This window comes from Perna viridis, chromosome 5 (assembly GCF_037379345.1).
Source record: "Perna viridis isolate PV_CMFRI_1.1 ecotype Kerala chromosome 5, ASM3737934v1, whole genome shotgun sequence".
NCBI classification, from domain to species: Eukaryota; Metazoa; Mollusca; class Bivalvia; order Mytilida; family Mytilidae; genus Perna; species Perna viridis.
Genome location: NC_142449.1, coordinates 48,572,930 through 48,598,913, shown reverse-complemented (window position 1 = coordinate 48,598,913; position 25,984 = coordinate 48,572,930). Strand labels below are relative to the sequence as shown.

General features: G+C 33.0%; 1 protein-coding gene across 1 annotated transcript; it reads right to left on the bottom strand.

The window, feature by feature from the left end:
• Positions 1-941: 941 nt before the first annotated feature.
• Positions 942-7,994, bottom strand: LOC148618051 (uncharacterized). Its single transcript, XM_088581680.1, has 4 exons — positions 7,622-7,994; positions 6,779-6,866; positions 2,897-3,118; positions 942-1,431 (listed from the first exon to the last, which is right to left on the bottom strand). Exons 1-4 carry the CDS (start codon positions 7,910-7,912, stop codon positions 1,217-1,219), a joined length of 816 nt encoding a protein of 271 aa, XP_088437806.1. The 5' UTR covers positions 7,913-7,994; the 3' UTR covers positions 942-1,216.
• Between the last annotated feature and the right edge of the window lie 17,990 nt (positions 7,995-25,984).

The following is a 25,984-nucleotide window of genomic DNA, read 5'->3' as shown; positions in this document are numbered from 1 at the left end:
TAAATTATCATTTTCATCATATATCCAGTTTCTGCAGGACCAGTATATTTTCTGTAGAACCAGTAGATTTTTTAGTGTACTGGTCCTGCTGGTTAATTGAAATTTTGGGTTAATTTCTACCCCTGCTGATACCCGACGTGAATTAAATTTGATCCTGCATGCATGATGCCTGACATATATAGAGATGTGTGCTTTGAATGTAACATTATGACCTTGTAACCTTTATATCTAGTTTAAACATATTTTACAATAAGTACAAATTGTACCCAAACAAGTAAAACTTGCTGATTAAATCTTCTACTTTGATATTTGTTACAATAATTATGGCAACAAAGAACATGAAATAACAAAAAGAACACGACATATAAACAAAAGTGAGCAGCCTTGGCAGTACAGTTAAAACCTGGACTATGAACCGCGTGTACCGGTAGGGTAAGCGTTAAAATTCCTGATGTAGTCATCACGTTAATATTTGTTACAATAATAGTGGTCATGAGAAATACAATATTTTTACCTTAAATATTTTGTAGCATACGTACTGAAATAAACATCAGGAAATACAAGTAAAGTTTTAAAAAGAATGTTAAAGTAATTCTAAATTTTACGAACGGGCTATACAATGTATCGAAGGAATATTGGGTTTCTACTGTGTTAAAACAGAAATGCTTGAGACAAAAATCGGTTCATTAAATAATATTACAGGAGGACAGTGTTTTCCTTTGATTGCTAAATGGAGCAATTTCTCTATAGACAAAGTCAGTCTAGATAAAAAAAAAAAAAAAGAAGGGTAAAACCAATCGACATAATTCTTGTTGCTTTGAGTCGATTTAGATCTGTTAATGTTCATTATACCACTTCAATAATTGATGCATATTGGTCGTTACATACGAGGTACATTTATGTCTGATGTCCAAATGGACGGACATGAATAAAACTCAAAATATGAATCATTTATTTAAAAAAAAACCATACATATAAATGCAAAACAAAATATGATATCATTTCAGAATGTTTCATCGTAACCAGTATATACTTCAAGCTATAGAGTGCATTTTTTTTTGAAATGCATCAGTACCATTTTTGAGAGTTTAAACACCACCAATAAGAGTAGATTTATGCACCTATTTGCTTACTTATTACAGAATTTAGCCTTAAGTGAAATTTATTTTCAATTAACAGATATCTGATATTTTTACGTGTTGTCTTTTTATTCTTTTTATACGTAGGCATATACTTCTACTTCAGATGGATGAATTAAACTATATTGATTTAGGTTTGTCAAACTTAGTTTAACGAACCTTCCCACCATGACTTCAGGGCAGGTTGTGACTAAGTGGAGCTTATAATCTCCGGGTCCTACATAATGTCCACACAACTGATTCGGTTCATGGGTATTTCCAATAGTTATGTCAAGATCTCGAACTCTATCACCTTAAAAATAAAAAAAACTCTGTAATTATACAAGACTAATAAAGCAAAGTTTTATTCAACTGTAACTGTTAAAGATTTCAGTTTAATGTAGGAAATATGAATTTTTAATACATGTTTGGTCAAAATGCACTCAAGAATTCGTAATTGTTTCTATATTTTTATTAAGGACACGTAATATATATGATATTATTTGTGTTTCAGTAAAATAAAGTAATCGGCTCTCTCACGTTTGTATGAGCAACTGTTTATCTATACTAATAATATACCATCAGATTAACTATTTATGCAATAGCTTTGATATCTTGTTATAAATAATTATCTAATTTTGTCAATATCTGATACGTTTCCACTACTTCTAAGCTACATATTGGCTACATTTACATCATGATACTTAATTGAAATGAATGATTTCGCACTAGTGTGAATAGTGGGTTTGATACTTGTCGGGGTTGTTGCTAGATTATTACCGGACTACATTCGCTTTAAATATGACGCGTACCGCTGCTTAACCTACTGGAGTTCTTGATGTCACTAACGTCTTTTTGTGTGAGTTCATATCGCTAGTGCTTTATTTTTTTTGTCTGACGTCTTGTTTCCCTTTTTTTTATTTTGTATGTGCCATCTTTTTCTTTTTTTTTTTTTGGTTCTCTATGTGAATTATCTCGGTTTCATGCGTTCATGTTTAGGCCATGTTTTAGGGATTTTTACGTATTTGAATCATCCCACTGCTGACGCTTCGGTATTGTTTATGCCGATATTGATATAATAACAAAAAGATATATCTAAAAGAAGTTTCAATTGCATAGGTGGGGAAATAGTACAGCACAAAAAACACAAGAAATACACACCAAAAAATGAACAGAATAAATGTCACTAACACTGGTGGTAAACTCATGTGCTCTGGAAATATGCGTGGTTCCTGCATCTTGCAACATACCCGGTCTGCTGCCCGTTGAAGGTAAACATTCAAATGAAGTAATAAATTTTCAAGAGGGAATTGTAACATGTTTACAAACAATCATCTAATTAATGTAGGATTACTGCAGAAAGGAAATGGGAAATATAATTTTTTTTTCTTGGTATCTAAGAATAATCAAGGGAACCAAGGTTATAGCGGTAATCAAAAGAAGGTAATCCAGGGACGAAGACCAGACATGGAAAACAGACATACACGACAAAGAACATAAAGAAACTAAAATCATACATACAAAGTAACAAAAGTAAATGAGCAACTCGGACTCCACTAAAAACTGGGAGCATGGACCAGGTGCATCGATAGGGTAAGCGTCCTCTGCTTTTCTAGAAACACCCGCCGAGTTGCTCATAAAAAGTCAAGTCTGGGGTAGTCGAAGGTGGAAAGTAAAACAATGAAACGTTAAACAAATCAGTTTTCATAGCGCAGATAGATACTATCAGTGATTAATCTATAAAAGGATACTGAATATCCTACAAAAATATTGCATACCATTTGCCATGTTGAATAGTTCGACCCTTTGAATTATATAAAAACCCAATAGATCTACCATCCAGTACATCCCTTTAGTGTGAGTTGTATTATCAACATGACTTGAATGAGATCTGGTCTCCAGGTTCCCATCAATAGCATTTCCCGCTGGATAATGAAAGCTGTAGTTTAAATCTTCTGGGTATTGGAATGCCAACTTCCCACGTGCAACGTTCAGTAAGCCTGTAAAAGTATAAAATCGAATGTAAATCAAAGTCCAACAACATTTAAGGCGACGAGGTTTAAAAATCAAAGAGGTAACATCTTAAGAGTAATCAAGATTCTAACGGAAATCAAAAGAATCGAAAACAGACAAACACAACAAAGAACATATAATAAATAAAATAATATAAAGTAACAAAAGTAAATTAGCTACTCGGACTCCACTAAAAACTGGGAACAAGGACCAGGTGCACCAGTAAACCTTTCAAACGGTAATCAAAAGAATGTAATCCAGGGGCAAAGACCAGATATGGAAAACAGACATACACAACAAAGAACATAAAGTAACTAAAATAATACAAAGCAAAAAAACAAATGAGCAACTCGGACTATAACTGGGAGCATGGACCAGGTGCACCGGTAGGGTAAGTGTCCTCTGCTTTTCTAGAAACGCCCACCGAGTTGCTCTTAAAAAGCCAAGTCTGGGGTAGTCGAAGGTGGAAAGTAAAACAATGACACGTTAAACAAATCAGTTTTAATAGCGCAGATAGATACATGGTAACAATCCACGAGTTCATGATGTCAACCATAAAACTTCTGTAGTGATGACTTCAATCTTGTAGCAACGTAACCCTGTTCCAGAAGCCTACTTCTAACAAGAATATGAAATCTTTTCGGCAAGCTGTCATAACGAATGAGTTGTGATATGAACATTCTATACGCAGGAGCTGAAGGAATGTTTCCCCAGGTGAAAGGAAAGTGGAAAATTCTGAATGAAAAGTTATCACGTTTGTCGTAAAGTTTGGTCAATAGCTTTCCCTTACTATCGATGTCAAAGTGTAGGTCAAGATATGAGGCTGACTTCACAGTGTCTGTAGTATCCTTTATCTCAAATTCTTTGGGGTAGATGCGATGTATCAAATCCACAAAATTGGGATTGTTTGAAGATAATACGTCGTCTATATAGCGGAAGAGTAATCAAGGGAACCAAGGTTATAGCGGTAATCAAAAGAATGTAATCCAGGGACAAAAACCAGACATGGAAAACAGACATACACAACAAAGAACACAGAGTTACTAAAATCATACATACAAGGTAACAAAAGCAAATTTTAACTCGGACTCCACTAAAAACCGGGAGCATGGACCAGGTGAACCGGTAGGGTAAGCGTCCTCTAGAAAACTAAAATTAAATGATCTAGCCAAACGATATTTTTCTTTCTTTCGGATCAGATCAGCTATAAAATCAGTCTCATAAGAGTGAAGGCATATGTTAGCAAGTAGAGGAGCATAATTTGTTCCAATTGGAATGCCGACCGTTTGTTGAAAAACGCGTCTACCACACTGGACAGATATGTTGTCGTTTAAAAATTCCAGGATTTTGTAAACATCTTCTTCTGTATATTTGGAAGATGATTTTGAATTATTTCTTAAAAAGTATGAGGAATCTCTACCAAGAACTATATATTTGTATCTAGGTGTACCATCTTTTTGGAAAAACAACGATGTATAATTTTTAAGTCGGGATTTTAACTGAGTATGGGGAATAGAAGTACACAGTGTTAAAAAATCATAGGTTTTAATGCTATTATATTCTGATAATGGTCTTGAACTGAAGGTTTCCAGAAGCTCTTTCGAATTTTCTAGGATCCACATTGAATTAATACCACTACGGAAGAAACAAGTGTTGTGATAGGACTGCAGACCCTCTTTGACAGCTGTTAGTATAGAAGTTAAAAGTTTTGAAAGGGGTTTTGGGTGGTACATTTTGCAGATCCAGCTATGTAACGTTGTTAGTATGGATTCTTGTGGAGTTTAGGAATCCAGTACATAGACGGTAGATCACAATCATCGTCTTTGGTACAGAGACCAAAAGGGGATAGCACAGATTTATGGTTTTCCACAATTTCTTCTTTGGATACTGTGGTAGCAGTATAGGTCTAATTACAGTTATTATTTTCTACATCTACCTCTGACAATAAACATTGCATGTAAAACGTTTTGCAGAAAAAAAAACAATGTTGTTTTTAGGCTTTGTCTGCTCGTACGACAAAATATTTGTCATGTATAGTAGACAATGTTTTTTCTTATCAGGGTCTTTGAAAATTGATGTAGCATTGGCACTCAATGACCTACCTAAAACTTTCATTTGTTTCAAAATTAAAGACCTCACGGCCTTTAACCACTCAGACATTAAAGACAGAACTAAAGACATCTTGTTTTCGTTTTATTCATTTTCTTGCGTAGTCCTCCACGGCATCAATAAGAACTTTAAAGTTATAATTCCAATTTATGGAGCGTGGTTCACGGTACTTGGGACCTTTACAAAGGATACTATGCAGAGATTCGTTTTCGGTTATGGTTAAATCTCCCGTAACGACGTCACCGAAAGGACCGTATTTGGATGGAGTTTTTTGCAAGAACAGTTTAGCCTTGAAGTTCTCAATCTTGAGATTCTGCAATAGCATTTTATAATTGAAAATTTTTGGATGCAATGGGTGAAGTATAGGAATATGAAATAATCGGTATTGATTTGTCTTTGAAATATGTGGGAGTTTTGTTGGTTGCGTTTTTGTGATGGAGGATGTTAGCCAAATTCATTGCATCTATACCTTTGTTGACAAAGGATAGTGTAAGAAATGATCGTTATTCTTCAACTTGACTTTTCAAACATACTGGTTTAAAGCGTCTGTGGAAACCAATATCCAAAATGATGGTGTCTGTATAATGGTGTGGTAGGCTCGGAAACAGGAGTGTCAAGATTTGTTTTGTAAAAGGAGTGTTGTAGAGTGAGAGGTATAGAATAGAGTTTGGTTCGAATGTGATGAAGTACAAGAGGTTTTTGTATGAAAGGAAGAAGACCATCTATGGAGACATCATGTAACGTAGGTGACGTATAGTGGCGATGGCCATGGCTCCTTTCACGTCTTGGATTTTTGTCAAATAAATTCATCAAATTTATGCTGTTGTTATATTGGCTTGAAAGGTTTCATATATTTTTGATGTTGTCATTGCATCCGTAAGGTATTGCAGTACCCAGTCTGCGTATCCAGTACTCCTCTCTTTTCCTACGGTAGTTTTTACTTAGCACGGGACTGTTCGTCAGATGGTAAATTTTTCCTAGAATACGAACTTTCTGAAGTGATGAGTATTTTAACATCACTTTGCTATAACATATATTCTATAGGATAAAAGAGAATTATCGTCATGTGTCATCATCTTGAACTATTCTCCACTTACCGCTACCGTATTCGTCTTACCCTTACCAGTGCACCTGGTCCATGCTCCCTGTGTTTAGTGTGGAGTCGATTTGCTCTCTTACTTTTGTTGATTTGTACGTATCATTTTGGTTATTTTATGAATTTTGTTGTGTGTGTCTGTTTTCCCTGTCTGGTCTTTGTTCCTGGATTAAATTCATTTGATTTCCGCTAGAATCTTGAAACACTGAATTAAAAACAACAAAGCACAACCAGAAGAGAACTGTTTTTAAATTCTCTCACAAACTAAATTGAGTTTTACATATTCTTGATATTTTATAAATATTTTGTGTTTCTGTATCCTTCTTCAATATTAGCTACATGACTTACTGAAGTCATTTTTTTCTGTATTTAAATTCTATACAATATTTTTAAATTCTTTATAATTTGAATTTTCCTGGTATTCACATAATCGTGTACTTACGTTTTTGTGTACATATATACTTTCCAGACTTAGCTTCAATACACTTTTCTTCATCAGAACAAGGACTAGGCCAGCAGACACTGTTTTCCTGAAAAAACATGAGTGCTTTTAAAAATTCAATCAACTATACCAGTTAATGATAATTAAAAGGTTTTATGATCTTTTCATCCGGCCAGGCTTAATATTTATTGTTTATCTTACTATAAGTTAAAGACCTTTTCGGTTATCGTCATTTCGCAATTTTTTTCTCTTTTGTATACATGTATTTGGTTTTTTTTTTTAAATATCGTTATAATGTCATTTTTCAAACGATAACGAAAGGAAAGTGTGACCATTCAGAGAAGAGCTTGTGAATTGAAGGCAGAAAATCAGATATCAGAAGCAAGACGAGAACAACAAATAATATCTAACAGATAAATAGGCATATGCGGGGCTAATTATAAAAGCAGGAACCAAGGTCAACGTTAGAATAGTCTACCCATTTTGAACCATGTTGCGGTTATTTCCGTAAGAATAGTTCATCCTTCGTAGAATCATGGTGCGATTATTCCCGTTAGAATAGTTCACCCATCGTAGAACCGTGGTGCGATTATTTCCGTTAGAATAGTCTACCCATTATATAACCATGGTGCGATTATTTCCGTTAGAATAGTCTACCCATTATAGAACCATGGTGCGATTATTTCTGTTAGAATAGTTCACCCATCGTAGAACCATGGTATGATTATTTCCGTTAGAATAGTCTACCCATTATAGATAATTTCATTGAGCTTTTTTTAAGGTTAATTGCAATTTTGATCAATTAAAAAGTATGACATCGATATTGCAGTTGATACAACTTACTAATTTAAATGTGCTAGCTTCAGAAAATACGAATTGTTCATCCTTGACCAAGTTTGCTAATGTTTCTTTTACCAATTCACAATATAAATTTTTCCGACTAAAGTTAATACCATCACAGTCAGAGTATTTGCTACATCTCCTTTGACACATTTTAAATCCTACATTTCCAAAAACTGCAATGATATTAGAAGTTCCATTTGTCCTTTTTCTTAGAGCCTGTCCCTTTGTGATATTCATGAAGAACCAACTAAGTAGGCTGCAAAATAATGCAATTCTTTGATAAGGTTTCATTCCACCTACTTTGTCTCTTATCACCCTCGATAGATGATATGCCTGAAACGATTTGCTTTACAGATATTTTTCAATGTAACAATTTAACTGTATGCTAGTAATGAATAAAATTTACTGTGCACAGCAATTAGACCATGTGCATTTTATTACCGTATTTAATATTTAATGGGAAATATATTTATCAAACACATTGTGAATTTTATACCCGTTACAATCTGTAAACATTGAACGTAAGAGAAATCAAGTCAAGGAACAAAGGCAAAACAAAGAATGAAAGAATAACAAAGAGAATCAAATAAGAAAATAATATAAACAATGTTTAAAAAAAAAAACATCACTAAATGGAATTGCATGAAACATTGATATCGTCATATTAGCAAATTAAATCATGATTTTATTAAGATCCATCGAATGTTCAAATAAGAGGAAATCCGTGGACAAAACTTAACCGTGAAAACCAAAAGACAACAAAAGAAAAACAAGTCGCAACAAAACAATGAAAATAGAATAGATCTGATGCCTGTAAGTACGATATACCTTTACTCAGTTGCAATTTGACGGGTACCCTTGACAGATCGGGACATGCTTGCCCTTCCGGAGCACCTGATTTCACCCCAGTTTTTCTATTGCGTGTGTTTTAGTTTTTTGTGTTAAGTCTTGTTTACCTGGTGTTTTTCCTGGTTTTCATTTAGGAAGTGTGTAAGATTTGTATGTGTGCTGTGTAATTTTTGTTATCTTCTTATTTTTTTAAATTGTAATTTGATTTTGTTTTTTTTTACATTGTGTATGTAGATCGTCTCTGTTTCCTAGTTTGGGCAATGTACTTTTATTTTTATGCCTCTACATTGTCCTCCTGGTTTGGGGCTTCAGTATATTTTGCAGGTATTACGAAACAGAGACAAAGCGATAATTGCATCATATCTATTGTATTGCATTTTTATAAGCACAAGTTCTGAATAATTTTCAAGGGAAATTTGTTGACAGTCATGTGGAAAACGGTGACTAACCTTCAGTTGACTTTGGTATCGAATAACGTTGAACGTTCTGAAAGAGTGGTCAAGGGAACCAAGATTCTAGCGGAAATCAAAAGAATGTAATCCTGGGACGAAGACCAGACAAGGAAAACAGACACACGCAACAAAGAACATAAAATAACTGGTAGCATGGACCAGGTGCACCAGTAGGGTAAGCGTCCACTGCTTTTCAAAAATTGAACTGACCTATTCCTCTGATATCCATATGTTTTGTTTTGTTTTGTTTTTTTTTATGTTTTTTTTTTTTTTTTTTTGGTTTCTGTTTTTGATTTTGTTTTTGTTTTTAACATAGAATTGTAATGAGTTTCTGCTTATTTCCGTCTCTCAATTGAAAATAAAATGGCTTTAGGATATATTCTCTTTTTTTCCTCAACAATTAGGTGGAGGATTGGATACGTCAAAATAGTTTTAGTCCACTGCATCTTTTATTCTAAGTCATGACCCTCTACCCTTCGTTGAACTTTTTTGTGATTTTCAATTTTAGTTTCTTTTTTAATCTTCAGGGTATAGCACGGTCTTTATTTGGCAATATTTTTTTTTCGCTTCAGGGACCGATTAAGTATAAGAAATTATCCCCGTTCATATATAGGACATATTGTATCCTCCCACTTACTAAATTGTAATATCATTTTTATGTATAATAAAAGTTTTGACATTTAAAAATGATTCTGTTTTTCTTATCGTCACAAAAATATGTTAATCAGGGCCAACCATGCTTAACTTATCGTGCAAATCTTATTGATAAAACTGTCGAAAATAATTGTATCTTTTGGCAAACGTAATATTTTGAACAAATTATATTGTGTAGTAACTTGTAGATATTGTATAAAACGTCAAAATAAACTAAAAAGACCAATGTGTGGCTCTGGGCTGACAATTTTATCCCGGTGGGATTATTGTCTCTTTGATATATTCGCAATACTTATTCTCTTTATATTAAAAGAAAAAAAACATACATATATTAAAAATAAAGAAAGAAAACCCAGTTTCAAATATAGTACATGTCTATGTAAGAATCATACCGATCTTAAACAGTAAATTGAAAATAATATTATGTGCATTATTTATTGCGAATTCGTCATTTAAGTTGAATATTCAATTTTTTTTTCGATTTTGAGATAATTTTTCACGAATTGTCAACAGTTCCTCAATGCAAATTTTTGTTACTTTGATTTTGAGACCGTCACAATTTTTGCTATGATTAAATTTACAGTAGTTACAGTGATGTACAAAAATGATTTTATTTGATTGTTTAAATGTATTCGATATCCATTAAAACAATTCTAATACATTATAAAATGAAAGCATAATGTTTCTCCATTGTTTAATTTTCTATATACTTAGTACATATTTTTCTCTCATTACCAGACTGCCAAAGTGATAACATTTGTCTCAAGAGAGTGTTTGAATGCAATGCATTTCGGCAATAAAAGATTCTGCACAAAGAGTAATCAAGGGAACCAATACTAGTAGAAATCAGAAGAAAGTAATCCGGTGACAAAGACCAGACATGGAAAACAGACAAACACAACAAAGAACATAAAGTAACTAAAACAATACATACATAGCAACAAAAGTAAATGAGCAACTCGGACTCCACTAAAAACTGAGACCAGGTTCATCTGTAGGGTAAGCGTCCTCCCCTTTTCTAGAAACACCCGCGAGCACAAAAAAGGTCTTACCACATTACTGATTTTAATGTTTTTAAGATGAACATACTTGCTATAGTGTATACAATAGTTTCGTTTTACCGCAGACAAATCTATATTTTCTATCTATCAATTGTATAGAGTAATTTTGCTATTAATAAGAAAGATGAAAAGAATTAATCAAAATGTACTAAATTATGAATTAATCTATGAAACATAATAGTAATTTGATATCAAGTTTTGAAGGTACATATTTTTTTCTTGTCGCATCATATAAAACTGCTGATTGCCCTGTATATAGTGTACAGTGTGACAACTGGTCTGTTGGGAGTCATTGAAATGAGCTTGTGTGTTGATTCTTAACTGCCAGGAAATATTGTAAGTACAAGACAATATATCCATTTGACTGGTCAATCTCATCATTGTGTATTACATGATGCACTTGGACGAAAACTGAAAACTAAGGTCCCTGACAGAACCTTTATAGCTCTGAAACTCTAAATCTGTTAGTCATCTTATTTAATTAAAGTGGAACAAAACGTTAATCGTTCCTCATTTCATTTTGCCATTATTCAATCTAATTTTTACGGAAAAAAAATTTACTTCTTCGAGTTTATTACTCTCTTTACTTTTTTGGAGAGGGTAACTTATTTAAAAAAAAAACGGGCGATATATAATTTACACGACACATAAATCCTAATCCTGTTAAGGACTCCTTGGAATTATTCCTGTCCTTGTAATGGCGACCAACAGCAAATTTCTGTTTTTTCCAGTGTTTTTTTTTTTTTTTTCTTGCTTTATTATTTTTTATTTTTTTGTTTTTGTTTGTTTGTTTGTTTTTGTTTTTATTATTTAAGAAAACAGGTGCCATTTTAGACGTGCAGGACGCATTTGTTTTGTTTTATTTGTTTGTTGTTGTTTATATTGTTTGTTTTACAGTTTAGCCACACCGTCATAATAGTATTGAGTATTTGTGTTTACAGCTGACCCATCAGAATTTTTACTTTCGACGATCATTTGTTGATGGAAAATAATTTTCAACCTTTTCAAAAATTGAAACAGCATTAACGTTAACGCTTAACAATAGAATTTGTCGATAATTTTCACGGTATTGATGAAAGCGTTAGGTTTCTAGTCAATCAAATTAAGGTACATATATGTTGCGACTGATGCATTTATAATTTATCTGTTTTTTTTAAACGAACAACTAGAATTATTCAGTAGGCATAACAATATTCATGTTAACAGATTTTTATCATTGTATATGGATTCATGTAGACAATTTAAATAGACATATAGTATGACAAATATAGCTATCAGGAAAATTTTATATTGTAGGCACCAACAGTAAGATCTTTTCTGTATAACCGGGAACAGTATGAATACAATGTCTAAAGTATATGTTTATAAATGGAAATGTATACTTTTGAGTTGTAGTTTAAGTATATAAACTGTAAACGATTTTTTTCATTCTTCCGGGAGACTATAAAGGATGAAAACTGCATTTGTTTCATCAAAACATGTGGCCAAGGTCCATGCTCCCAGTTTTTAGTGGAGTCCGAGTTGTTCATTTGCTTTTGTTACCTTTCTATGTATGATTTTAGTTACTTTATGTTCTTTGTTGTGTATATCTGTTTTCCATGTCTGGTCTTTGTCCCTGGATTACATTCTCTTGATTAACGCTATAACCTTGGTTCCCTTGATTACTCTTACAGAGTCGAGATTTTGACGAACTTTCTGGGGTTTTATCATATGATTATAACGAGAATGGTATTAGTTGTTTTACACTCGAATACCATTCATATCATATGCAGGTGTAGTCAGTGATATACATAAATGTGAAAGTAATGTTGTTCGTGGGGTACCAATTTTTCGTGGTTTTCGGGGTAGACCAAGACACGAAATTTGGCCGACGAAAAGGAGAATCCCATTGATATGCATACGAAAACCTCAATATTTTATATATTTGAGTGTCACGTACGAATATAATATTTAACACAATATACTTTAAAAATATCAAAATTTTAAAATACATCATTTTCATAAAAAAATATAAGTACCAAGTCAATATTGGCTACTTGACATACATCACCTTGACCACGCTCACATGATGCCACACATAAATAAAAAATGTTCCTGCATGCATAATGTCCGAAACCAAAAAGAGATGTGTGCTTTTCGTTACGCAATATGCCCTAATGACTTTCATGTATTTTATGTTTAAAAAGCAGAGAACACTTACTCTACCGATGCACCTGGTTCATGTTCCTAGTTAATAGTGGATCCGGGTTGCTCATTTACTTTTCTTTCTTTGTACGTGTTATTTTGGTTATTTTTCTGATATTCGTTGGGTGTGCTTAGTTTCCCTGTCCAGTCTTTATCCTTGGAATATATTCTTATGATTCCGGCTCGAACCATGGCTCCATTGATTACTCTCATACATAGTTAATTTGCAGAAAGTACAAATAGATTTGACAAAGGTAAACATTTCCTAATGGAGTCATTTATTACAACAACAGTAATAATGGGGAATACAACTTTTTTTCTAAAACATTGTAAGTATATATACTGAAATAAACATCTGGGAATATATGAATAAAGTAAAAATGGTTAAAGTATAACTCAGTTTCTTAATGGAAATTTCACATTACTCATTGGTCATCCAGAAAACTTCTTGGACAAACCACTCTTCAAATTTCTGGGAAATGATATTTTCCAAAAAAAAAACTCCATATAGTGTTTGATGAAGCCCATTGCATTGGGAAATGGGGATTTAAGTTTAGAGAGGATTTCTCCAAAAACAGGATTGAAGGTAAATAAACCAATATAACATGAAATTATTCCGAATACAGAACACGGACATGTTATGTCACACACAGAACAAAGATATTGATTGATTGATCCTTTGATTGAATATTAAAACTTGTAAAAGAAAAAATCAACAATGTGTTATACAATGCATCGAAGGAATCAAGCATTGTGGAATGTCTTGTGTGTTAAGACGGAAACAGAATAGTTTTATAAAATTATCTTACAGACGAAAAGTGTTTTGCTCAGTCGAACAATTAGGAAAATTTCTCTCTAAACAAAGACTGTTTTGGTAAAAAATCAGGTAATACTCACACTATTCTAGCAGCTTAGAGTTGATCCTTATTTGTTAATGTAGTTATGCCACTTTTATTCCGTAATTTATGTGTATAGGTCGTATATAAACAAGGCACATTCATGTCTAATGTCCTACATAAATAATGCTTCATGGTCAATACGTGATAAATGGCGGAAATGAAAGTTTTGCTTTATTTGGGGGTTCCTGATGAGAATAACGCTTAGGTTAGGCTTAAAAACATAATACCTGGCCGGAATGATGCTGATGTTGTTGAAAGGAACGCGCGAATATAAACTTTTTTACCTTTAGTTTATTTTTTTATGTTACTTGAGTATATAGGATCAACTTTTTTGCTGTGCATGCGTGTAATGATGATTTGGGACCAGCTGCAGCCTGCCCTATGGTATGAGGATTTCTTCGTCGTTCATTAAACACCAGTGGTTGGCCTTGGGCTGACATTTTCATCCCGGTGCCGTTGTTGTCTCTTTGACAAATCACCTTACGTATTCTCGTTATATTTTGCTTAATAGAGAATCATTATATAATGACGTTATATACTTTTCTCACACTATTAATAATATGGGGTATGCATTGCCTAAATCAGCGAGCACCATGAACTTTACCATATATGTACCGTCTGTGTGCGACTCGTAAAAATACAAAGAGGGGGTCAACCTGGATGAAATGTTTTGTTCCGCAAATGCAATATTTCATTTATACTTAAGCAGCAAGCGAAATCGATATTTTTATTTGAAAATCTGCCTTGTGAAATAATAGGGGAGTTTTTTTCAATAAATGAATAACTTGAGAAAAAAAGTTTTTCCAAAATTCCAACCTCATACCCCCCTTTTTTTTCCCCTCGATCTCAGAATGGTCGATAACTTTATATCACTTCGCAATACTTTACATATTTTATCTCTTAAGGACATCTCTAGTACGTTTTTGGCCAGTCAGATCAATCTGTACAGATACTGGAAATATTACAGTTCGCCACGGATGGTGGGAATATTTTACACATATCATGTGACGTAAACAAAATTCAGACGATAGCTGCAAATTCCAGACAAGAACATGATTGCCTTTTCTATTTTAGAAAAGCTATGCTTCGATTTGGCAACAGCTACAGTGGAACAGAGAAAATACGCGAACTTTTTAAAAACATCATATTCACTTCTTCTAATTAGTGAAAAAATAGAGAAAGACTCAAAAACTATAAGAAAAAATGAATTTATATTTTACTGTAACGTAATCTTAATCTATGTATTTTATTTCTTTGGTTTAAGGAAGCGAGGAATTTATTTTGTCCGTTAGGACAGTCACTTTTTTTTTACTTCCTGGACAAGACTTTTTTTGTAAGTATATTGGGGAACCTTAAGGGAAATTTAAATAGTGCATATAATAACCGTAGAGCTCACACCGCTGCAAACATATATGGGTCATTGGTGTTGTCCATGTAAGCTGGTTGATGGAAATTATTTATTAAATAAATTAAATTTATGTTTTCTGATGTGTTTTGGCCTAAAGATGGGAAAAAATATATGAAAAGGAAAGGGGTTTTACAATATTTATGCTATATCAAAGACGAGTGTTGTTACACAAAAGACATTTATTATGTTATCCCATGGACATTTATGAATGAATGATGCAATTATTTTTCATTTCTAGATATATTTGGTTTTCAGTGTGTGTTTTGGTTTTTGCTTTCCCTATCTAAATTGAATGGTATTGAAGTTTCTACAGTGTTTGATAGGCGGTTAATATTCTTGAAAATTATCTTTGGTGTAACATCCAAGTCCAATGTATAACATACAGAAAAAATGTTCTATAATTGCATGATGAAACATTTCTTTTTAAAATGATTGTTACTGTATTGATGCTGCACACTTACATTATGGTGCCATAACAGAAATTTAAATAATATTTTGAAATAAAGCATTATTCATTAGATTTTATGTGGTTGATTTTGACTACATTTCGGACCTGGATATGAAAAATTCCAATAGCAAAAAATCATGAAGCTTAAATGTAGTTTTTTTTCAAAGTTTTGAACCCATATTGCAAACTGCCAAATATTTAAAAATGGTCTTTATGACATATTCCTTTCTTATAATGACTAAACTAAAACAAACTGTGTTATACCAAAGACATTTGCTGATGAATATAAATAAACATCTTTTAACTTTTGGCGGATTTGTACTCTTCTTACTGTGGAGATATTTTGGATGATAAATATTTGGAATCCGTAACAAAAAAAAAAAAACAAAGAACTATTCGTTTCTGCAATTTTTTTCAAAACACCACCCCCGGCATTGCACATATTTTGAGAATGATCCATATAATATACCTAATTTGTCTCTCTTTTGTCGCGTATGAAAACGTTTTAGGTATAGTTCGCTTATTATGGCATTAAACGACAATTCTTTATTAACTTACATGAATACAAATCTGTGATCTTATCGTAATATCGGTGGGATCAAAACTGAAGCGAGATGACCAAAAACAAATTCATGTGAAAGATATGGTATGTTCTTATTAAGTCACATTTTCTGACATCTAATTTGCCGTGATAACAAGCTTTGTACTTACGTGTAATTGAAGACATGAATAAGATTAAAAGCCAGATATCCAAAAGCTTGAACAGATCTACATAAATATAGGTTGTTCCTTACTATGGGAATATAATGTTCTTTTCTAAATAACAGACAGTCCTATACAAAACATTAAAAGATAAATATCCAAAAGGTTTCATCAATATTATGATATACTTCAATCTACAGAAGAACGTATTTTTCCCGTTATATGTATGAACTGGGTGAATATCACCATTTCGAATAGATGTATATATCTATTTGCACGAGTACTACACCCCATGAGAGTAAAAATTTCTGTCAAAATACGAATAACTGAAATGTTCTTATGAGTTCTATTTTCTTTAAACGTATGCAAAGACCTCCACCTCAGATGGATGAATTAAACTATCTAGTCCTAGTTTTGTCAAACCCAACAAACTTCCCTACCATGACATCAGGTCAAGTTGTGACTAAGTGGAGTTTATAATCTCCGAGCCCTACATAATCACATTAGTGTCCAAGAGTATGAACTACATAGCCTTTAAAAGAAAAAAACTCCGTAATAATACAAATACATACTTTTTTTCACTTAAGAGTAAGTACTGAAGATTGAAATGCAATGTATGAAAGGTGAGTTAAATATTCGATAAAGAACTTATAATTGTTTCTGCATTGTTAATTAATATACGTATTAGTTTCCATCTTGTAGTGATGTTTTAGATATTTATCAAGATAAATAATATGCCTCTCAGAATAAATATTTCAGCAAACTTATGATATAAATATATAAAGAACTTAGAAATACACACAGAAAACAAACAGCACAAACGCCAATAAAAACTTGGTGAGAATTCAAGTGCTCCTGAAGGGTGAGTAGTTCCTTCCTGCTTCTTGCGAGACTACCGCCATGCTCATTGAGATCAATTCCGTACAAAGCAACATTGAAACATTCAAATGAAGAGACAAATATGGAAGAGGAACTTGTATCACATTAACAGACAATATTCGAATAATGTACGATAATTGCAGAAAAATATCCAGGAAAATTTATTTCTATTGTAAATTATCTATCAGTGATTAATTCATAAAAGAAATTAAAGTATATGATGGTATATTTGTTGCGTTTCATCATATATGTTTTCTTTTTCAAGTACGCTACATAAAATATTGCATACCATTATGCATGTTGAATAGTTCTACCCTCTAGATATATAATAATCAAACAGATCTACTACCCAGTACACCCCTTGAAAGTGAGTTATCGCATCGTATTGAATTGAATTGGTATTCAGGTTCCCATCAATGGCATATTCTGCTGGAAGTTAATATTGATGGGTTACATCGTCGAGATATTGGAATGCCAACTTACCACGTGCAACGTTTATTAAGCCATTCTTGTATAAGTCCATGATTCATAAGAAATATAAAATTGGTAGTATATCATAGTAAAACAATATCGAAATAAGTGAAGTAGTTATTAAAACAAAGAGTAGAAACACCTTATTGAAATTAAAAGCCATCACAAAAAGAGCATTGTAGACAAAGAGAGGAACACCATATTTCAATTGATAACATTAACACACATAAAGCATAGGAACCAAAGAGAGGAATGCTACATTTTAATTGCTAGCAGTCACACAGGGAGCATAGGAATCAAAGAGAGTAACGCTTATTTCAATTGGTATCCATCACACACAGAGCACAGGATTCAAAGAGAGTAACATTATATTTCAATCGATAGGTCACACAATGAGCATAGAAAACAGAGAGGGGAACGCCATATTTCTATTGGTACGAATGGCACAGAGAGTGTTGTGAATTTCGCATTCATGTATTTTTTCTATTTAAACTTTTTTTGATGGTTTAATCTATCAACGTTCTTCGTTATTGAACATTCATTATTCCGATTCTCTGTCAATTGTTACAGTTATATTATTTGTTTATATTATATCTCTGTTACGTTGACACTGGTATGCAAACTATGCAAAACATGCACCTGAGTTGACAGAGTATCCACTTTGTATAAAAACTAAAATTAAATACGATGTAATTAAGGTCTAAATAAAGAGTAGAGGTGCGTAGTGTTATAATGCTGTGCTGCTCACAATTAAACAACTATTGTGATAACAATTACCTTTACAACGGATTCACCGATTTTTTTCTCAAGGCAGTCATTGATACCTAATTGGAATTTGACATATATTGAATATTTCATTAATTTGAGTCATATTTGTGTATTCTTGTTCAAAATTGACAATATTACCACTTCAAGTCATTATTCTCTATAACATGTTTTTTTTTTATTTACATGTAAAGGTAGGAAATTTGAATTTTACAGGTGTGCACACATTCACGCTTTACTGAAGGTGTTGTTCACATATATGCTTTCCAGATCTAGTTTCGATGCAATTTTGTTCATCAGAGCAAGGGTTCGGCAACAAATACTTTTTCCCTGAAAAATCAAAAGTGCTTTTAGAAAATAATATATAATTATTCATTCCAATCTGCCAGCCCTTAAGATAATCCATGATGAAAATCCAACAGTTTCTATTGTATTTTAGTGCCATTTACAGAGTTGTCTCCCTGAATTTTGAATTCTACGGTACCTTCTTTAATTTTTATCTCCTAAGTTCAAAGGTATTATGAAAAACCAAATGTTAATTTCTGTTTACTGCAGCATTAAAAAATATATATATATATATATATATATATATATATATATATATATAAATATGAAGGGTTTCCAACTTACTTAACAATAAACAGCTTATTGCAAATTAACAAATATACAAACACATAAGTGAGTTTCAATGACTAAAAACCAGAGAACAGTCTACCCAAGGTCTAATCCTTTCATTGAGCTGAATCAATACATCAGAACTGTACTTTTTTGCTATTTTTTATGAACTCATGGATCCTTACGATATATCCATCTCCATCATGAAAACTGATTTGTTCAACGTGTCATACTTTTCTTTCCTCTTTCGTCTACCCCGGACTTGACTTTCTATGAGCTACACGGCGGATGTTTCTTTTAAAAAAAAGCAGAGGACGCTTACGCTACCGATGCACAATATTAGTGGAGTCCGAGTTACTCCTTTACTTTTTTTACTTTGTATGTAATATTTTAGATACATTATGTTCTTTATTGTGTTTGTCTGTTTTCTATGTCTGATCTTTGTCCCTTGATTACTCTCTTTTTCATTTCCGCTAGAATCTTTGTTCTCTTGATTAAAAAGTCAATAAACAGATACTGGGCTATCAAATCTTACTATTTCAAAGGTGTTAACTTCAGAAAATACGAAATGTTGGTCTTCAACAAAGTTCAATGATGTTAAGTCTTTCACCAATTCACAATATAAATTTTCCCGTCTAAAGTTAATTTCAACACAACCGTAGTATTTGCTACATCTTTTCTTACACATTTGAAATCCCACATTTCCAAAAACTGCAATGACATTAGACGCTCCATTTGTCCTTTTTCTAAGAGTATGTCCCTTTGTTGCAGAGATGGGATAATTATAATTTTATTCGTTAATCAGCTGTAATTGATTACATTTCTTCAAGTAATCATTGTAATCATTAATCAGCCAAAAATTCTGATTACAAAATAAAAAGTCTGTTAATCATTCAGTGCTTCTTCGTGTAAATTTTTCATTTGTTTTTCCTTCTTTTTTTGTGTGAAGATATTACAAAATGTTAATTCAATACCAACAAGTAAAAACAAAAATCTATTTTTTTCTAATGGAAAAATTATTGTCAGAGCTATCAAAAGATCCTATACAACTGTTTTAATGAATTTGAACAAAAGTAAAACCCAAAGATATTATGGCTATTTTCTTTCATATTCAAATATCCCTAAAAGGCATAACTGTACATGAATCAAGTGCAATGATGCTTATACGTATTCGATTGAAACGATTCGCTCTGGGACCTATTGTTTGTCTTCTGACGTTAATAATCTACGCTATCTCTTGCAAAGTTATTGAACACAGCAAGTAGACAATGTGTACAGCATGTATATTTCATCACCGTTATAAACATTAAACGGAGATCAGATTTATTGCGCACATCATATATTTTTATATGTATGTATATTAAAGAGGAAAACGGGTTGCAATTTTTATTTTATTTTAATTCATTCCAGAACTAACAACTTGTTTTTTTCTGAGAATAAAACAAAACAAACCCCTTTATTCGTTTACACAAAATCAAACCAGTGACCAAAAGCAAACGAAAAAGGAACTCTTAGGGGTCAAAGTGTCAAATAATCAAGTGAAAATAACAGTCGACATACAGGTTTATTTTGTTTTATCGTTTGAAATAGAGGAAATGAACGTCTGCCGCTTCGCAGAGCTCGGAAGAAAACTGTGGGTAAAACAAAACCGGGAACATCCATAAGACAACAGAAGAAGAACAAACCACAACACACACAGAATAAGCCAGTCTGCACATTGGAACTGAAGTCAATAAGTACGATTTGCCTACAACATGAATTATTCTCTTGGGTACTTAACACAAATTTAATAAAATATCTTTATTGTCGTTAAAAAAAATCATAAGTTGCGATTTTCCTCCAATCCCCAGTTATTCCTCAAATCTTCATTTTCAAATTATTTGATAATAAGATAATAAGATAATTCCATATCTTGTTGGCGCATTGAGTTATCATTTCATTGAAATGCGCTAAAAATTAACATTTCATGGGCAGATAACATAAACATCATTTTTTCTAACATTCTATTGAAAAATTTATTAGCAAAGCCTGTGATGCAGAAATTAAATAATGGTCTTTTCAAATAGAGAAAGTATCATTGGGTGATATTTCATTGTCCGATCGGTTGGTTTTTTGACTTGCATGTTTCTTATTTCTTCCATCCATTTCGCCTGATTCTTACAAACACTTATACTTAATGTATCAAAATGTATTATAATACTAGCAGTCTGCTGTTGGAACATGTATTTTGTTTTTCATATTGTTACACCAAAAAAAAATAAAGAAGGAAAATGATAATTTTATTTTTTTTATTTTTTTATTATTATTTTTTTTTTTTATAGCTTTGGGTCATTTTCTATAAGAATGGGAATATGATATTCTTTGTCATATAATTTAGCATTGCCAACATTAAATTCAGATATATCTACTGCAGAAAGAAAAACAAATCACCACAACAATTATTTATTTCTCTATGTCTATAAACCAACAGGTGCCAGTAAATATACACTTTTATCACATGGATGGCAGTGATTAATTGAATGTTCCCTTTGTAAAAAAAAGTTTCGATGATTCACTCTGTGAAATAAATTCCGTAACTTAACTCTCGGACATTCATTCGCAAAAACGTCACAACACGAATTTAAATCCACCGACAACAACATTTAAAATTTATATCGAAAATATCAATAAATTTTGAAAAAAAAAGATATCAAATAAATCTGATAATCAAGTATCGTGAATAACCAAGATATAATCACTCGTGCCAAGATCGCTTTAAACTTTAACTCGCTCACGGAACAAGTTCTGCACACACGTAAAATCTAGGCGTTCTTCCCGTGCAGGTCCGGGTGTTAAAAGAATAGGCCTGCAGCAGCGCTAAGCTTGTCGCAAAAGGCGACTAAATAGTGCTCAGAATCCTAGCTGGGGGCTAGGGCGCTTTGCCCACAGAGCAACTGGGATGTGTGCCCCAGGTGGTTGAATGGGGTACCCCTGGCGTCTTACATGCTGGGGTTGTCAGGCTATAATACAGAAAACCTGACCGCAAACCATAGTGGTGCACCGTGTTGGGAAAGATGCCACGTTCCTCGCACGTTAAAGAACCCTACTGTGGTATTCTCCCGGAGTAGGAACCATAGGGCTCCGCCACAGGAGGTTAAATTGCCCGACCCTACCCATCCCTTTTTCATTTCGTCATCATTTTATGTTCATTTTATCACCAATTTCATGTTCATTGTCTGAATATAGCTGAAATATTGCTGCTCGGACGTTAAACCCCAACAAACAAACAACAGCACTTATGATCTTATTTCGATTATTTTCATCTGTCAAATTATTCTCCTATTAATACATATTCAAAACTAAACAATACAGATTTTTGTGCGATATGCTGTCAAGATAGTTCATACGGTATATTCCTAAATCAATTTCATACGTAGGCATATATTTCCACTTCACCCGGATGAATGTAAGAGTTAACTCTCGAATTTATCAAAGCCAGTTTGACAAACCTCCCAACAATGAATTCTAGACAAGTGGCTACAATATCAACTTTGCTAGATCCATTGACTACATCACATCCACACAGTTGATCTGGTTCTTGTGTTATTCCAATGTAGAATTTAAAAACATCATCAAGAAGTCATTTGACAGAACTTTACAATCGTATGAATTGAGCAATACCAATCATGCAAATATTGCAAAATTCGATATACTGTACCCATGTTTCAAGGTAACCTCTCATCAGCATTAGAAGCAAAGCATTAGGAAGTTTAAATGATATAACCTAAGTACTTTAGGAGTTTCAAATTTTGTTCCACAGCAAGTTTGGATAAATGTTATATGATACATAAAGTGCTGAGGACAGTTTTTGCCTTAAATGGACCTAGAGTGTATACTGCTATATCATATGTCAATTGAGAGATAAATTAAATCAATTTTCAAATATCTTCTTCATCAAAGTGAAATCTAAGTGAAATACGGTAGAGTTTTCTGATATTCTGCATTTATTAGAGGCAGGTTAAAATACCCATAAACACTTTGATAGATTATTTTAGAGGAATCGTGCGTTGTAGGTATACCGAAACAGATGACATGAAAAGATTATCTGTTCAAATAGTGGAAAACATTGTTATGGATAAAGTCTTGATTTTCAAATACTATTCCCTCTAAATGGTCTTGCGTCGATCCGCTCTGCTTTTTATTAAAATTACGCCCGAAAAACGAGAATCCTGGATCCCCCCCTTTTTTTTAACATTTTGAAGTAAAGGAAAGGATACGATTTTAACGAAGAGCATGATCTTTATATTCAATGGACAAAAGCTAAACCAATAGACAAACACCTTAAATACACCTTGTATAAGACTAACACATAAACTTAAGGTTCCACTATATAGATAGGTCACTGCAGATAACTTTATGACAATTTGTGGAAATAAAGCTAAATTGAGTCACTTAAACAAGCAAACCCACATTTTTGTCCGGTAAAAAGTATATATTTTTCAAAACCTTGCATTATGAAAATCCATAAAAAAATGTTATTTTCTATTTTGTCATGAAAATCTGTAGCCATGGTAACATAATCAAAAATATTAGTTTTCATAACAAATTTGGGGGGTGCTTTCCCAAAATCATTTGTCAAAAAACAGGTTTTCTAAAATATCAGGCACTTCAAAACTGCCCGAAAAAGTAAACGGGCATGGTATCATTTAAAAAAAAAAACAAATTAAAAGTGTACCTTTTTCTGCTCATTTGTTCATGATTTTATTCTTAAAGTTCGTGTAAAATTTTGCATTTTTGAAAAACAGCAAGTTGGTGCAGGTAAGAGAACCCAATCCAGTGAGGAACTGAATCTTTCGGATAGCTTAAAGCATGCATTTTACACCTCTTTACCTTCAGAAGTATTGCATCTATTGATGTACGAACGTTCTACTACCCACAGTCAATGTTTCTACCATTATTTTTAAGTTTAAAAAAATTAAACCGGGTCAGTTTTGTGTACGAAACAGTGCACCTCAATCCCATTTGTATGGTGCAACCTAAAGAATTCTGGGCTTGATAAGCGAAATGATGACTGGGTGGTTTGGTTGGATATAGACATTAACTTTGCACAGACTTGACAAAAAAATGAAATACGGAGGAGACTTAGAACCGCGAAAAAAACAAGGCTTTCCACTTGCTATTAACAAATTTGTTTTAAATATATATGTGACCGGTACAATTACTGTAGGTCTTCATTGGATATTCAGATACCTTGTTTATATTGACAACTATGAACTCTATTTCACACATGCGCTAGAAATGTCTTTGTTATTTTTTGCAGAGAAGTTGTTCTGAAAGGCTTTTCATTAAATAATAATCAATATCTTATTAAGATTATTATCGGGTTGTCATTCGATGTTGTATGGTTCAAATATGGCTAAATTTAAAGGTTTCTAAAACGGTAGAACTCAGAATGGCAAAAAAAATCGAATTTCTATGTCAAATTTGAATGTGACAACAGACGAGTCTCTTAAAAAGTCTGAAATGATTGTCAGAGTAATCACGGGAACCAAGGTTATAGCGGAAATCAAAAGAATGTAATCCAGGGACAAAGACCGGACATGGAAAACAGACATACACAACAAAGAACATAAAGTAACTAAAATTATACATACAACGTAACAAAAGTAAATGAGCAACTCGGACACCACTAACAACTGGGAGCATGGACCAGGTGCACCGGTAGGGTAAGCGTCCTCTGCTTCTCTAGAAACACCCGCCGAGTTGCTCATAAAAAGTCAAGTCCAGGGTAGACAAACGAGGACAGGAAATCTATGACCCGTTGAATAAATCAGTTTTCATGGTGCAGATGGATACACCATAACGATCCACGAGTTCATGATGACGACCATAAAACTTCTGTAGTGATGACTTCAATCTTGTAACAACATAACCCTGTTCCAGAAGCCTATTTGTTAGAGTTTTAGCGCGATACAAAAGGTCTGCGTAGTTTCGGCAGGCTCTGGCATAAAGTAAAAGTTGTGATATGAACACTCCATACGCAGGAGCCAAAAGGATGTTGCCACAGATGAAAGAAAAGTTGACAATTTTGAATGAAAAGTCATCACGTTTGTCGTAAAGTTTGGTCAATAGTTTTCCTTTACCATCGATTTCTAAGTGTAGGTCAAGATATGAGGCTGAATTCACAGTGTCTGTAGTATCCTTTATCTCAAATTCTTTGGGGGTAGATGCGATGTACCAAAATCCCGAAATTAGGATTGTTTAAAGATAATACGTCATCTATATAGCGGAAACTGAGATTGAAGGATCTAGCCAAACAATATTCTTTTTTTCTGATCAGATCAGCTATAAAGTCAGCCTCATAAGAGTGAAGAAATAGGTCAGCCAGTAAAGGAGCACAATTTGTTCCCATTGGAATGCCGACCGTTTGTTGAAAAACACGTCCACCACACTGGATAAATATGTTGTCGATTAAAAATTCCAGCATTTTGTAAACATCTTCCTCTGTGTATTTGGAAGACGATTTGGAATTATTTCTTACAAAGTATGAGGAATCTCTACCAAGAACTATATATTTGTATCTAGGTGTACCATCTTTTTTGGAAAAACAACGATGTATAATGTTTTTAAGTCGGGATTTTAACTGAGTATGGGGAATAGAAGTATACAGTGTTGAAAAATCATAGGTTTTAATGCTATTATATTCAGATAATAGTCTTGAACTGATTGTATCCAAAAGATCTTTCGAATTTTTCAGGATCCACATTGAATTAATACCACTACGGGAGTAACATGTGTTGTGGTAGGACTGTAGACCCTCTTTGACAGTTGTGAGTATAGAAGATAAAAGTTTTGAAAGAGGTTTGGTCTTAATACACGAATGTTGTAAAACATTCGTGTATTAAGGTTGACAAAAATTTGCGAGACAGATATTGAAGCTAAATAATGTCTGTATGCATAAATAAAAATATCTAGAGTAATCAAGGGAACTAAGATT